We start from the raw sequence: 14770 nt of genomic DNA, 5'->3' as shown, positions 1-14770 counted from the left end.
GAACTTGAGTCATTTTCACCATGTGCACAGCCTGAATCTAGCTCCAGATTCCTGGCCTGGCTGCTGTGGGCATTTCGGGAATGAACCAGCAGATAGAAGATCTTTGTGTATTCCTCTCTGTCTTTCAAATAAAATGAATAAATAAAAAAATTGAAAAATAGGAAAGTTCATGTGGACCAAGTAACATTACATGTTTATGATCAAACCTGTTTTAGTTCTTTGTCAGATTCCTGTCATTACTTGTTTGTGGTTAATACTCTGTTTTCTCTTGGTGTTTTTAAGATCTTATCTTCTGTTTCCAGCAGTTTTACTATGCTGTATCTAGATGTGGTTTTCTTTATACTATATGTGTTCTTAGGAATGTTTGAATCTGTGGCTTAATGTCTTTCATCAGCTTTGGAAAATTCTAGGCAATTATCTCTTCACTTACCTTTTTTCCTGCCTTATTTTTCTACTGGCACTCTAGTTACATGAATAATGGATCATTTTACCATGTCTCATATGTAAGTTCTTTCCCTTTCTGTGCTTCACTGTGAATTTTTTTAATAGATTTTAAAATTTATTTATGTGAGAGGTATAGGTACAGACAGAGGAACAGACAGAGAGAAAGGTCTTCCATCCACTGGTTCACTTCTCTGATGCCTGCAACAGCCAGAGCTGGGCCAGTCCGAAGCTGGGAGCCAGGAGATTCTTTCTGGTCTTCCATGGGGGTGCAGGGGCCCAGACACATGGGCCATCTTCTACTTCCATCCCAGGCCATAGCAGGGACCTAGATTGCAAGAGCAATAGCTGGGACACAAATGGGCACCCATATGGGATGCTGACACTGCAGGCAGAAACTTAGCCAACTATGCCACAATGCCAGCTCCCCACTGTGAATATTTCCACTGACTGACATATCCCCCATTTCACCAGTCCTCTTTTCAGCTATGGCGACTTTGCTGTTAAGTATATCTTCATTTTGATTATTACTTCAAAGTTTTTCATTTGATTTATTTAATGGTTTCAGTCACCTGCTCAGTTTTTCACTTTGTATCTTGTAAATTGGTGCCCTGATTATTTTTTCACCTGAGTTTTTCATTGTATCTTCTGGAATGTTTAGTAATTTCTAATAGTTTATTTGACATTGAAATAGGAAATATAAGATAATTTGAGACTGGATTTTTTTGTTTTTCTTCTGCAGAGGAGATTTATGATATCCTACCAGCAACGTATATTTCCTTTTCATTGGTCAGAACTGTATCCTGTAGCTATCCTTAGCCATTCTCTCTGGCCTCAAAGGAGTTTAGAAAATAGCATATTTTGCTGGAATTAAAACTGTCCCCTCCACACACACACACACACAAAAAAAACTATAAAAACACTTGTTTTGCTATAACCCCAAATCTATAAAATTATAGGCATAAGTAAAATGAAACTTCAATGTGAAAAATAGGAATAATTTTTCTAAATGTTCACAGATTTGGGTTTCTGACACTGAAAAACAGCTTCAAATAATTTTAAATTTTTGTTCATTTTCCTAAAAGCAACATAGTACAATTATAGAAACTTTGAAAATCTAGAGCAAAAAAGAAAATCTTCGGCCGACACTGTGGCTTGATAGGCTAATCCTCCGCCTCGCGGCGCCGGCACACCGGGTTCTAGTCCTGGTCGGGGCGCTGGTTCTGTTCCGGTTGCCCCTCTTCCAGGCTAGCTCTCTGCTGTGGCCAGGGAGTGCAGTGGAGGATGGCCCAAGTGTTTGGGCCCCGCACCCGCATGGGAGACCAGGAGAAGCACCTGGCTCCTGGCTTCGGATCAGCGCGATGCGCCGGCTGCAGCGCACCGGCCACAGTGGCCACTGGAGGGTGAACCAACGGAAAAGGAAGACCTTTCTCTCTGTCTCTTTCTCTCACTGTCCACTCTGCCTGTCAAAAAAAAAAAAAGAAAGAAAAGAAAAGAAAAAACCAAAAAAAAAAAAAAGAAAATCTTCTGAAATCCTACCAACCAAAGCTAATTTCTGTGTATCAGTAGATGATATTGTGGAAATTACAAATTTATATTTTATTTTATATTTTATTTTTTAAAAATTTATATTTTACTTTGTAACTTCTTTCTTTTAGTAAGTATAATGTACGTATTTCCCTGTTAACATAGAATGAGATATTTTATAGTTTAAAAATAATTTTCTTTTTTTTTTCAGATTTATTTATTTAAGAGGCAGAGTAAAAATAATTTTCTTAATTTAACTCATAGTGCCCTTTAATTTTAGTGTTTCACCCTAATGGTATGTGTCTTGTGTCTGCCTGTTTCATACTTACTCTTTTCTTGACCACATTAATACACAATTATGTTACTGTTGACTAATACCAAGGGAATGTTCTATTTACCAGTCCGTGGGAGTAATGAACATATTAGGTAGGCTCTGACTCAATGATAATGATTCCTGGTAGAATCACATTAATATTTTTATTTCCTAGGCTTGAGTCGATATTAGTACTGTGATTTTAATTGTGAATAAAGTGATTATACCTTTTTCTACTCTATTTTTAGTATTTTTTCATTGTTTTAGAAATAGAGGTCTCCTGAGAGTTGATAAGTGCTTTGTTAGCATATAGTTTCTATCATAAAATAATGCATATTAAAATAGTAAAACTGTTCTGAAGTGCAGATGTTTGTGTATTTGTCAAGGCTTCTTTGCTAGCCAGGTAACAGATATATACTGGTATAACAGAAAACATGATTGAAAATTCTAGTTGTGGGTGGGTGTTTGACAGTAGTTAAGTCACAGCTTGGGACACCCACATCCCATATCTGACTGCCTGATTGAGTCCCAGCTACTCCTCTTCCGATCCAACATCCAGCCAATGTGTACCCTGGGAGGTAGTGAATGATGGCTCAAGTTCTTGGGTCCCTACACTCCAAATGGGAGAGCCAGATTAAATCCCAGGCTCCTGGCTTCAGCCTAACCAAACCTTTACTATTGTAGGCATTTGGGAAGTAAACCAGCAGATGGAATATTTCCATCTGTCTCTCTTTCTCTCTGTCTCAAAATAAAATGGAAAAAAAGAAACGCTGCAGGGGCCAGCGCTTTAGCGCAGTGGGTTAATACCCTGGCCTGAAGCGCTGGCATCCCATATGGGCACCGGTTTGAGACCAGGATGCTCCACTTCCAATCCAGCTCTCTGCTATGGCCTGGGAAAGCAGTAGAAGATGGCCCAAGTGCTTGGACCCCTGCACCCGCATGGGAGACCTGGAAGAAGCTCCTGGATCCTGGCTTTGGATCAGTACAGCTCCAGCCGTTGTGGCCAATTGAGGAGTGAACCAGTGGATAGAAGACTCTCTCTCTCTGCCTCTCCTTTCTCTGTGTAATTCTGACTTGCAAATAAATAATAAATAAATCTTAAAAAAAAAAGAAACACTGCAAAATCCTAGTGGAGTAATACTACAAATTATTATATACCATTGCCCTTCAAGGTCACTATTGGATAGGAGGGGTTACAAGTATTGAATATAGGAATAACGGGGGCCGGCGCTGTGGCGCAGCAGGTTAAAGCCCTGGCCTGAAGTGCCGGCATCCCATATGGGCGCCTGTTCGAGACCTGCTGCTCCACTTCCGATCCAGCGCTTTGCTATGGCCTGGGAAGGCAGTAGAAGATGGCCCAACTGCTTGGGCCCCTGCATCCATGTGGGAGACCTGGAAGAAATTCCTGACTCCTGGCTTTGTATCCGTGCAGCTCCAGCCAATGGCCAATGGGGGAGTGAACCATCTGATGGAAGACCTCCCTCCCCCCCCCCCTCCCCCTCCCTCTCTCCCCCCCACCTCTCCTTTCTCTGTATAATTCTTTCAAATAAATAAATAAATGTTTAAAAAAATAGGAATAACAGAAGACCTAATTTATAAATTGTAAATTATTTTATAAATATTTGTGTTTAGATTTTTAGTGGGAGATTTGCTTAATTTAGTTTCAGCTCTGTTTATCTGCTAACTTTCCCATTGTTGACATCTTCATTGCTTTAGAGCTTGGATTTCTCATGCAGACTTTTATATATTAATATCCATTAATTTTTACTGCTCATCTAACCTTGAACTTTGTAGCTAGTGGACCTCATTCATTTTTGTGTAACAACTCCCCATAAATAGTGAAAAGTGATTCAGGTTAGGTTTCTGTGAAAAAGTGTCTGAAAGGTGGATTCCAAAAAGGAGAATTGACTGGGTAATGAAATTACTCAGACATCATACCCTTGAAATCGCCACTTTGTGTTGTGGGGATTTATCTTGTCATCTGGGTGGAGGTAATCCACCCCTGATTCCTAACCAGTTTAGAATTGCTCTTATCCAGTGGCAGAGTAGAAATATCAAGCTGTAGGTTATATTGTTTTTAAGCTTTTGTTTCTTGAGAAGTTGATAGTTTAAATTCCTTTAAACTTACAGTACTGAACTTTTAAAAAAATATATGAATGACTGTTTTAGAAAGCACTCCTTTACATTGTTCCTTCTTTCCATCAGTGCTTTTGGCCATGTATTATCTTTTGTTTATTGCCTTCCCAAATAGAATGTAACCTTGTATTGACTATGTCTTAGACATCTGTGGGTTCCTACCCACTGCTATAGTGCCTCTTAAAATGTAGTAGGTAGTCCTTAAATCTTTCTTGTTTAATAAAATTAAGTATTTATAAATCTTAATTTTTATTGCTTTTGTATCATATGATTTCTGTGACTTAATAATACTGCTTCTGTCTTTACTGCTGGTATATCTTTTTTGAAATGTTATTTTAAATTTTCCTAAAACAGGAACATCTTTCTTTCTGATCTGTGACATTTGAGATACACAAATATTTATTGAACCGGGATTAAAAGTCTTAAATTTGAATACCATGTTTGATATGAGCATTTGATTATTTTCTTATCTCCAGAAATTTGATCTACACTGTTGATTAGTAGTCATTTAACAAACACAGAGTGGGAAAAGCCATGGGCTAGTGATCAGTGAAAATTAAATATTATGGATACCATTTGAAAAAACAAATACCTTTAATTAATATTTTGTCAGTAAAATATAGACTACTCAGTTTATAACTTTTTTTTGTCATTATAGGGTAAAGTTCACCTTGAATTAAAACTGAATGAACTGATAACAGAAAATGGAACTGTGTGCCAGCAGCTTGTTGTACAGTAAGCATATATTTTTTAATCAAAGTCAACTAGAAATAATTCTCCATTTCATATTCTCTGAATCTTAACTCCATATTTTAAATACCTCTGAAACTTGAAAAAAAAAATTCTGGATGAGGCATTTGGTTCAGGGGGTTAAGCTGCCGGTTGAGACACCCGCATCCCATCAGATTACTTGGGTTCAAGTCCCAGCTCTGTTCTCCTTTCCAGCCTTCTGCTGATGTGCTCCATGGCACATGGTAGCTCAGATAGTTGGGTCCCTGCAACCTATCTGGAAGACACAGTTTGCATTTCTGGCTCCTGGCTCCAGCCTGCTTCAGCCCTGGATGTTGCAGGCATTTGGGGAGTGAACCAGCCATGGGAGATCTCTCTCTCTCTCTCTGTTCCTCTCTTTTATATCTCTCAGCCTTTCAAATTAAAAAAAAGAAAACTGTTTTTAAAAGGATCCAGTCTAAGCTCACATGTTTAGTTGACATGTCTCTAATCTCTGATAATCCAATATAGTTTTTAGCTTTACTTTGTCTTTCATGCTAATGACATTTTTAAAGAATTTTGGCCAGTTATTTTTAAAAATATTTTTCAATTTGAATTTACCTATTAAAAACAATTCAAAATTTTCTTTTTAGAACATTTAGTTAAGTTACTTGAATTAGGCCTCTCTCCGCTACTCGCTTACCTGATTCAGTTTGGTTATGGTAATACAGTTATTTGGATTATTTTGGTTTGTTTGCATTCAGTTTAAGATCCCCTCCCATTCTTGTTGGGTTAATTTTATTTTTTGACATATAGACTGTTAGCATGATTTCAGATGTCAAGACTGTATCAAAGGTACTCCTCAGAGATAGGACTTAATCCCCTCTGCCTACCCATTTCAGGCACCATAATCTGATTACTATCCTTATAGTTTTTGCCTTTATTAAAATGTCATTTAAATAGTCACATTTCATGTAGTCTTTTGTGTCTGGCTTCTTTTGCTTAGCATAGCACTTTTAAGATTCAGCCATATCGTTGCCTATATCAGTAGTTCATTCTGTTTATTATGTATTGCTTATTTCTTGTCATAACTTGGTAGATTTCTGTTATCTCTTTTTACAGATGGGAAAACTGATATAAAGATAGATTTAGGAAGTTGGTAGAGCCTGCATTTGAACTCTAGTAGTTTGACTTTTTTATTTTGAGACAATATAGATTTACAGGAAGTTACAAAGAAAGTATGGAATAACCCCCAGTACTCTTCACTCAGTTTCCCTCAGTGGTTACAAACTGTGTAAGTATAGCACAAGATCCAAACCAGAACATTTATATTGGTACTATATATGTATATAGTTACATATCTTGTAATTACATGTATAGATTTATGTAATCAACACCACAATCAAGGTAAAGAATTATTCTAAGATCATAAAGGTTTCCCTCATGCTGGAAAGTAAATAAAAGTTATACCCACTCATCTGCGCCATCATACCTAACCCTTCACAGCCTTTAATCTGTTTCCATGTCTATAATTTTATCATTTCAAGAATATTAGGTAAATGGAATCTTATAGTATGTGACTTGTTGAGATTGGGTTTTTCCCATTAATCCATCCAAATTGTACATACTTTTTTGTAGACAGAATATAGTTGAGTCTACTTCTTAGAAATCATTTTCACTGATATCTTTTATTTTGGTGAATTTTTTTGCCATTTACTTTCAATGTAATTTTAAAAACAGATATATGTATTTATTTGAAAATCAGAGTTACAGAGAGAGATATCTTTTACATGCTGGTTCACTCCTTAAATATCTGCAATGGTTGGACCAGGCCAAAGCCAGAGCCAGGAACTCCATCCATGTCTCCCACATGGGTGCAGGAGCCCAAGCACCTAGGCCATCTTCTGCTGTTTTTTCAGGTGCATTAGCAGGGAGCTGGATAGGAAGTGGAGCAGCCAATACTGCCCCTGAATATTTTATTGATATGTTAGCCTCATGTCTGCCTTTTTTTTTCTTTTTCCTTTTGTTTTTCCTGTGGGTTAATTGAACTTTTTTTTTATAATTTCATTTGATTTATCTAAGTGTCTTTCTAGCTGTATTGTATCCCTTTATCCACATTTTTTTGTGGTTCTTTTAGATATTATATTACACATAATTCATCGTGGTCTTCTGGTATTGATGTTTTGCCAGTTAGAATAAAGTGTAGAAAATCTGTCTTCTTTTAATTCTCTTTGCCCTTCCCCCATTTATAACATTGTCTTAAGTGTTTTTTTAACATACATTAACAACCACACCAAATAATCTTAAAATTTTTTGCTTCAGTCATCTAACAATTTTGAAATGTTAAGAGAACACTGTCAACGTATTGTATTTACCCACAGTTTCGCTCTTTCTCTGTTCTGTTTCTCTTCCTGATGTTTCAAGGTTCTTTCTGTCATTATGCTTAGAGAATTGGGAATTTCTTTTCCCCTTCTCTTAGGGGAGATCTGTTGATGACACATGCTTTTGGTTTCCCTTCATCTCCAAATGTCTTGATTTTCTCTTTATTTCTAAAAGGTATTTCTATTAGATATAAAATTCTGAGCTGGCAGTTATTTTTTATTTTCTGTACTTGAAAAATGTACCACTTCCTTCTGATACTTTGTTCCTCAAATTGTTTCCTTTGATTGCTATCAAAATTTTTTTCCTTACTTTTACTTTTTTATGTGTTTAAGTTTGACTATTTTGTACCTTGGAATAGATTTCTTAGATTTTTTTATTCTGTTTAGAGTTCATTCAGCTTCTTGAATATATTCATTTTTTAAAGAAATAGTTATTTGTTTATTTGAAAGAGCTATACAGAGAGAGGAGAGACAGAGAAAGAGAGAGAGAGAGAGAGAGGTTTTCCACCCACTGATTCACTCCCCAACTGGCTGCAACGGCCAGAGCTGCGCCCATCCGAAGCCAGGAGCCAGAGTTCCTTCCAGGTCTCCCACACAGGTGCAAGGGCCCAAGGACTTGGGCCATCTTCTGCTGCTTTCCCAGGACACAGCAGAGAGCTGGATTGGAAGTGGAGCAGCCAGGACTCCCAACAAGTGCCCCTATGGGATGTTGGCACTGCAGGCAGTGGCTTTACCCGCTACGCCACAGCGCTGCCCCCTTGAATATATTCTGTGTCTTTTGCCTGATTAAGGGAAATTTCAACCATTTTTCTTCTAACACTTTATTGGTCCTGCTTTTTCTTCTCTTTTCTGAGCTCCAATGGCATAAATGGTAGATCTTTTCTTATGGTCCCTCAGGCTCTTGAGGCTGTGTTCTTTGCACCATCCCCCCTGTTTGTTTTTTTTTTTTCCCTCTGTTGTTCATTTTACATAATTTCTTTTGATGTGTCTTTAGGCCTTTCCTCTATCCTCTCCATTTTTCTGTTGATAGCATCTTTTTTTTTTTTTTTTTTTTTTTTAATTATTTATTTTAAAGGCAGAGTTACAGAGCTGGGTGAGGGAGACAGATCTTCCGTCTGCTGGTTCACTTCCCAAATAACTGCAATGGTTGGAGCAGGGCCTATCTGAAGGCAGGAGCCAGGAGCTTCTTCCAGGTCTCCCACATGGGTGCAGGGACCCAAGGACCTGGACCGTCTTCCACTGCTTTTCCAGGTGCATTAGCAGTGAGCTGGATCATAAGTGGAGCAGCTGGGACTAGAACCATTGCCGATAGGGGATGCTGGTGTCACAGGCAGCTTTACCTGCTATACCACAGGGCTGGCCCCATGATCTTTATTTTGGTTATTGTGTTTGCTTATTGTATTTTTTAAGTTCTAAAATTTACATTTGTTTCCTTTTTGTGTTTTTTATTTATTTATTGAGGCTCTCTATTATTTTACCAAGATTTTTAGTTTAGTTTTTTCTTTTGTTTCAATTATATTTGTAGTTGCTCTTTTTAAAATTTATTTAATTGAGGGACCAGCGCTGTGGTATAGCAGTTACAGCTGCTGCCTGCAGTGTTGGCATCCCATATGGGCGCTGGTTCAGGTCCTGGCTGATCCACTTCCGATCCAGCTCTCTGCTATGGCCTGGAAAGCAGTAGAAGATGGCCCAAGTGTTTGGGCCTCTGCACTCACGTTAGATGCCCACAGGAAGCTCCTGGCTCCTGGCTTCAGATCAGCCCAGCTTTGGTTGTTTTTGCCATTTGGGGAGTGAACCAGCGGATAGAAGATCGCTCGCTCGCTCTCTCTCTCTGCCTCTCTCTACCTCTCTACTTCTCTGTAACTCTGCCTTTCAAATAAAATAAATAAGTCTTTTAAAAAATTATTTAATTGAGAGACTGGCAGAGAGAGAACTCCCATCCACTGGTTTACTCCTCATATGACTGCAGTGGCAGGCTGGGCAGAAGCTGGGAGCTGGAAACTCAATTCAGGTCTCCTACATGGGTGACAGGAACCCAATTACTTGAGCTATCAATACTGCCTCCCAAGGGCTGCCTTAGCAATAAACTGGAGTCAGGAGCTGGAAACAACTATCAAATCCAGAAACAGTGAAATGGGACATGGTCATCTTAAGCATGCTAGACTAAGCAAGCACTTAACCCTTGAATCATTTTTAGGATGACTGCCCTTAAATTGTTGTCATTTGATTCCAATATCTATGAAATCATAGTGTTAGCATCTGTTGATTGTCTTTTCTCATTTAGGTTGAAATTTTTCTGGTTCTTGGATGATAAATGGTTTTTCATTTATAGATGATCCCTCCTTTTTAAAATTGTTTTGATTGTCTTCTTCAATTTTTTGATGTACAAAAGTAATAAGCATTTAATGGAAAATGTACTTCTTGTTTTGAACTTTCATCTTTCCTGGTTTTAGTGATATGAGGCACAAACTCTTGTGATACTGGAATGTTAGCCAATCACAAGGGTAAATAGCTGATGCATTGCTAAGTTGTGATGCTTAGTAGATGAGGTGTATTAAATGCATTTCCAACTTTGAATATTTTGAACTTGTGATTTGTTTATTGGAATGTAACCACATCATAAGTTGAGGTGCATCTGTGTATCCTGGACATTTCCTGTATTACACTGTGAGACCCTGGTCTTATTTAAATCTTCTGTTTTTACCAGCCTCCTCTGAAATTTGCTATTGGGGGAGAGTAGTTCCTGCTCATGCCAACTGAGGAGTGAACCAGTGGATAGAAGATACCTCTCTTTGTAAATCTACCTCTCTAACAAATAAATAAAATCTTTAAAAAAAAAAAAAAGGGTGAAAATCTGGCTCCCTTTGGCCTTTTTTAGTATGAGGGTGGAGCCAAAGTTTTACTCATGGTGAGTTTTGCTTTTGTTTTTGGAGTAGGTGAATGTTGTCTAAGAAAGGTTTTTATCTTGTTTGGCTGCCCATTTCCTAATTCTTTGATTACAGAGAACTGAGTTTTCATAGGCATTTTTTTTTTATCTGTTTCCACTGATGTTTCTAGGTTACTCACCTCTGAGCCACACAGTATGAAATATAAAAAGTAAAAAGAAAGCCCAAGCAGTACACTGTCAGTGTCTTTTCTTGGGCCCTATTCTTTCTAATTGTTTGCTTTCTCTTCACTTTTTAAGGTTTGTTATGTTCTTCTTAGTGGGGAAGAATAAGGAGGTACTTCTTCATCTTGTCCTAAAAATGGAAGCCAGTTGATTTCTTGTTATTCGTGTGTAGTACTCCACTGTATAGAATCTGTTCATCCATTTGCCAGTGATAGATTGTTGAGTTGTTTCCAGTTTGGGGCCATTTTAAAGAAAACTGCTGTGTTTGTTCAGGAACCAGTCCTTACATGAACCTATAGTGCTCTGTAGTCTTTTCTTCATTATTTCCTTTTCTTCTCCCTCCTCCCTCCTCCCTCCTCCCTTCTCCCTCCTCCTCCTCCTCCTCCTCCTCCTCCTCCTCCTCCTCCTCCTCCTCCTCCTCCTCCTCCTCCATTTATTAATTAATTAATTTTGAAAGGATGAGTTATGGAGAGAGAGGGAGAGACAGAGATCTTCCATCTGCTGGTTCACTCTCCAGATGGCTGCAATGACCAATGCAAGGCCAGGACAAAGCCAGGAGCCAAGAGCTTCACCTGTGTCTCCTGTGTGAATGGCAGGGATTCTAACATCTGGGTCATTTTCCACTGCGTTTCCCAGGCAAGTTAGCAGGGAGCTGGATTGGAAGTGGAGCAGGCAGGACACAAACCAGCACCCATATAAAATGTATTGCTAGGACACAGGCCCCCCTTTTCTCCTTTTTCATAGGTTTTCTTAAACTTCTATTGTCCATAATCACTGTCTTGTAATACCAGTAAAGCTCCAGTGTTAGGAATTTATTGTTCATTTCTCAGCTTTCCAGGTATTTTGAACTTTGTGGTATTCTGTTCATTAGTAATGTTGAAACATAGTTTCATATGTGGTTTTCTTTGCCTTCTTAGTGAAATTAAGGTTTTAGGGTAAGGGTAATGTGTGGAAAGGTTTATATCCTAGTAGTTGCTGTTATCTTCTGGACCTGGAAGATCCCTATATTGGGAAGTTTTTGAACTTTAGTAAGAACCCCATCCATTGATCTTTACTGTATTCCTGCACCATCCTATTTTAACTCCCCTCTGTGTCTTTTTCCATGATCAGTCACTATAATGTTTTTCTTGTAGGTTCCCCAAATTCCCCTGCTCTTCTCTTCATCCTTCTCATTTATCTGGAAAAACTCTAATAGCAGTGAAACCTTTCATCTGTATCTGAATATTGCTGGAGAGAATCACACAGACTGATTTAGCTTTAAACTTATCATCACAGATCTCATATGGGCACATATCTGCCTTGTAACTTTACTATAGTTATCTAATATACCTACAAGATTCTCCTCATCACAGGCTCGAATTTGGTAATGTATTCCTGAATCCAAACCTGCAAGCATGCATTTGCACCTGTCTTTCTTTCCTTAGTAGAGGGAGTTGCTTCCTTTCTTAGAGTGAATTCTTCCACTTCAGCTCTGGATTTCATCTATTTCTCCTACTTGAGGGCTTTGTTCCTTCAGTTATGCCTCCTTTCTCCTCTTTTATCATATTCTCTCTCTCTCTCTCTCTCTCTCTCTCTCTCTCAGATGCTTCTCACAGCATATAAACATGTTCTAATACTTCCCATCCTAAAAGACATGCCTTCCCAGACCTTATCTCCACCCGCTCATACCACATTTCTAGCTGCCATCCCATTTTACTGTTTTTTTAAAATTTTTTTTATGTAGGTTATACAAGTTCCATGCATTTCAAATATACAGATTTAGGAACATAGTGACACTTCCTCCCTCTCCCTCCACCCTCCCACTGCAACCCTTCCTCTCCCTCTCACATTCTCACTCTTAGTTTTTACAAAGATCTAATTTCAGCTTACTTAATGAACATGTAGTTAACCCTGTACTAAGAATTCAACAGATAGTGTGAAGAACAACAACAATAAAAAAAGCAGTGTTCTTTAACAGAAGAGACAAGGATTATAAACAATCATCTAATCTCAAAATGTTGATTTCACTCCAATACATTATATTTCAACTACTCTATTAACTACCTAGGATCAGGGAAAACATATGATATCTGTCTTTTTGAGACTGCCTTATTTTACCAAGTATAATGTTTTCCAGTTGCATCCATCTTGTTGCAAAAGACAGGATTTCATTTTTTTAACAGCTGAGTAGTGCTCCATGGTGTATATATACAATAATTTCTTTATCCAGTCAACAGTTGATGGACATCTGGATTGATTGCATATCTTAGCTATCATGAATTGTGTTGCAGTGAATGTGGGGATAGATAACTTTCCATGTGCTGATTTTTTTTGTTTGTTTGTTTGAGTAAATTCCAAGAAGTAGGATGGCTGGATCGTGTGGTAGGTCTATATTCATATTTCTGCGGTATCTCCATACCGTCTTCCATAGTGACTGCACCAGTTTACATTCCCACCAACAGTGGACCAGGGTACCTTTTTCCCCACATCCTTGAAAGCATTTGACTTTGTTGATATCTGTATGAGGGCCATTCTAACTGGAGTGAGGTGAAACCTCACCATGGTTTTGATTTGCATTTCTCTGATGGCTAGTGATCCTGAGCATTTTATCAGATGTCTGTTGGTTGTTTGAATTTCCTCTCTTGAAAAATGCCTGTTCAAGTCCTTTGCCTATATCTTAACTGGATTGTTTATATTGTTGTTCAATTCAATTTCTTGAGCACTTTATAGATTCTGGATGTTAACTCTATCAGTTGCATAGTTTACTAATATTTTGTCCCATTCTGTTAGTTGCCTCTTCACTTTGCTGAGTGTTTCTTTCACAATGCAGAAGCTTCTCAACTTGATGTAATCGCATTTGTCAATTTTGCCATATATTGCCTGTGCTTCTGGGGTCTTTTCTTAAAAGTCTTTGCCTATGCCAATGTCTTGCATAGCTTTCCCAATGTTCTCTAGTAATTTGATGGTAATGGGTCATAGATTTAGGTCCTTGATCCATTCTGAGTGGATTTTTATGTAAGGTAGAAGCTATGAGTCTAGTTTCATACTTTAGCATGTGGAGATCCAGTTTCCCCAGCACCATTTGTTAAAGCGACTGTCCTTGCTCCAGGGATTGATTTTAGCTCCTTTGTCAAAGATTAGTTGGTTGTAGATGCATGGATTGATTTCTGGAGTTTCTATTGTTTCATTGGTCTGCAAGTCTGTTTTTGTGCAAGTGCCAGGCGGTTTTGATTATATCTGCCCTGTAGTATGTTTTAAATAAGGTATTGTAATCCCTCCGACTTTGTTTTTTTGTATAGGATTGTGTTAGCTATTCGAGGTCTCTTGTGTTTCCATATGAATTTTAGCATTGTTTGTTCTAGAACTGAGAAGAATGTCTTTTGTCTTTTGATTGGGATTGCATTGAATCTATAAATTGCTTTTGGCAGTATGGACATTTTGATGATGTTGATTCTTCTAATCCATGAACATGGAAGATTTTTCTTTTTTTTTTTTTTAAAGATTTATTTATATATTTGAAAGTCAGAGTTACTCAGAGAGAGAAAGAAAGAGAGAAGGGGGTACCCCCTTCCATCTGCTGGTTCACTCCCCATTTGGTCATAATGGCCAGAGCTGTGCTGATATGAAGCCAAGAGCCAGAAGCTTCTTCCAGGTCTCCCATGTGGGTGCAGGGGCCCAATGACTTGGACCATCTTCCACTGCTTTCCCAAGCCATAGCAGAGAGCTGGATGGGAAGTGGAGCAGCCAGGACTCGAACCAGCGCCCATATGGGATGCCGGCATTGCAGGTGGTGGCTTTGCCAGCTACTCCACAGCGCTGGCCTCGGAAGATTTTTCAATTTTTTAATGTCTTTATTTCTTGCTTTTGTGTTTTGTAATTTTCATTGTAGAGACTTTTGGCATCCTTGGTTAAATTTATTCCAAGGTATTTAATTCCTTTTGGAGCTATTGTGAATGAGACTTTCTCAACCATGACATTGTCTGTGTATACAAAGACTATTGATTTTTCCATGTTGATTTTATATCCTACCACTTTACCAAACTGCTTTATGAATTCTAATAGTTAGTCTCTCAGTGGAGTCTTTTGGATTCCCTATACGTAGAATCATGTCATCTGCAATTAGGGATAGTTTGATTTCCACCTTTCTAATTTGTATCCTTTTAATTTCTTTTTCTT

General features: G+C 38.2%; 1 protein-coding gene across 2 annotated transcripts in view; it reads left to right on the top strand.

The window, feature by feature from the left end:
• RASA2 (RAS p21 protein activator 2) overlaps positions 1-14770 on the top strand; it is a 138215-nt gene that overhangs the window by 51468 nt on the left and 71977 nt on the right. For both annotated transcript variants that reach the window (XM_062213941.1, XM_062213934.1), the window contains exon 5: positions 5076-5152. In XM_062213941.1, the coding sequence (XP_062069925.1) occupies positions 5076-5152 (77 nt within the window). The remainder of the gene's footprint in view (positions 1-5075; positions 5153-14770) is intronic.

Source organism: Lepus europaeus, chromosome 2, assembly GCF_033115175.1.
Source record: "Lepus europaeus isolate LE1 chromosome 2, mLepTim1.pri, whole genome shotgun sequence".
Lineage (NCBI taxonomy): Eukaryota > Metazoa > Chordata > Mammalia > Lagomorpha > Leporidae > Lepus > Lepus europaeus.
This window is presented reverse-complemented; position numbering and strand designations above follow the sequence as displayed.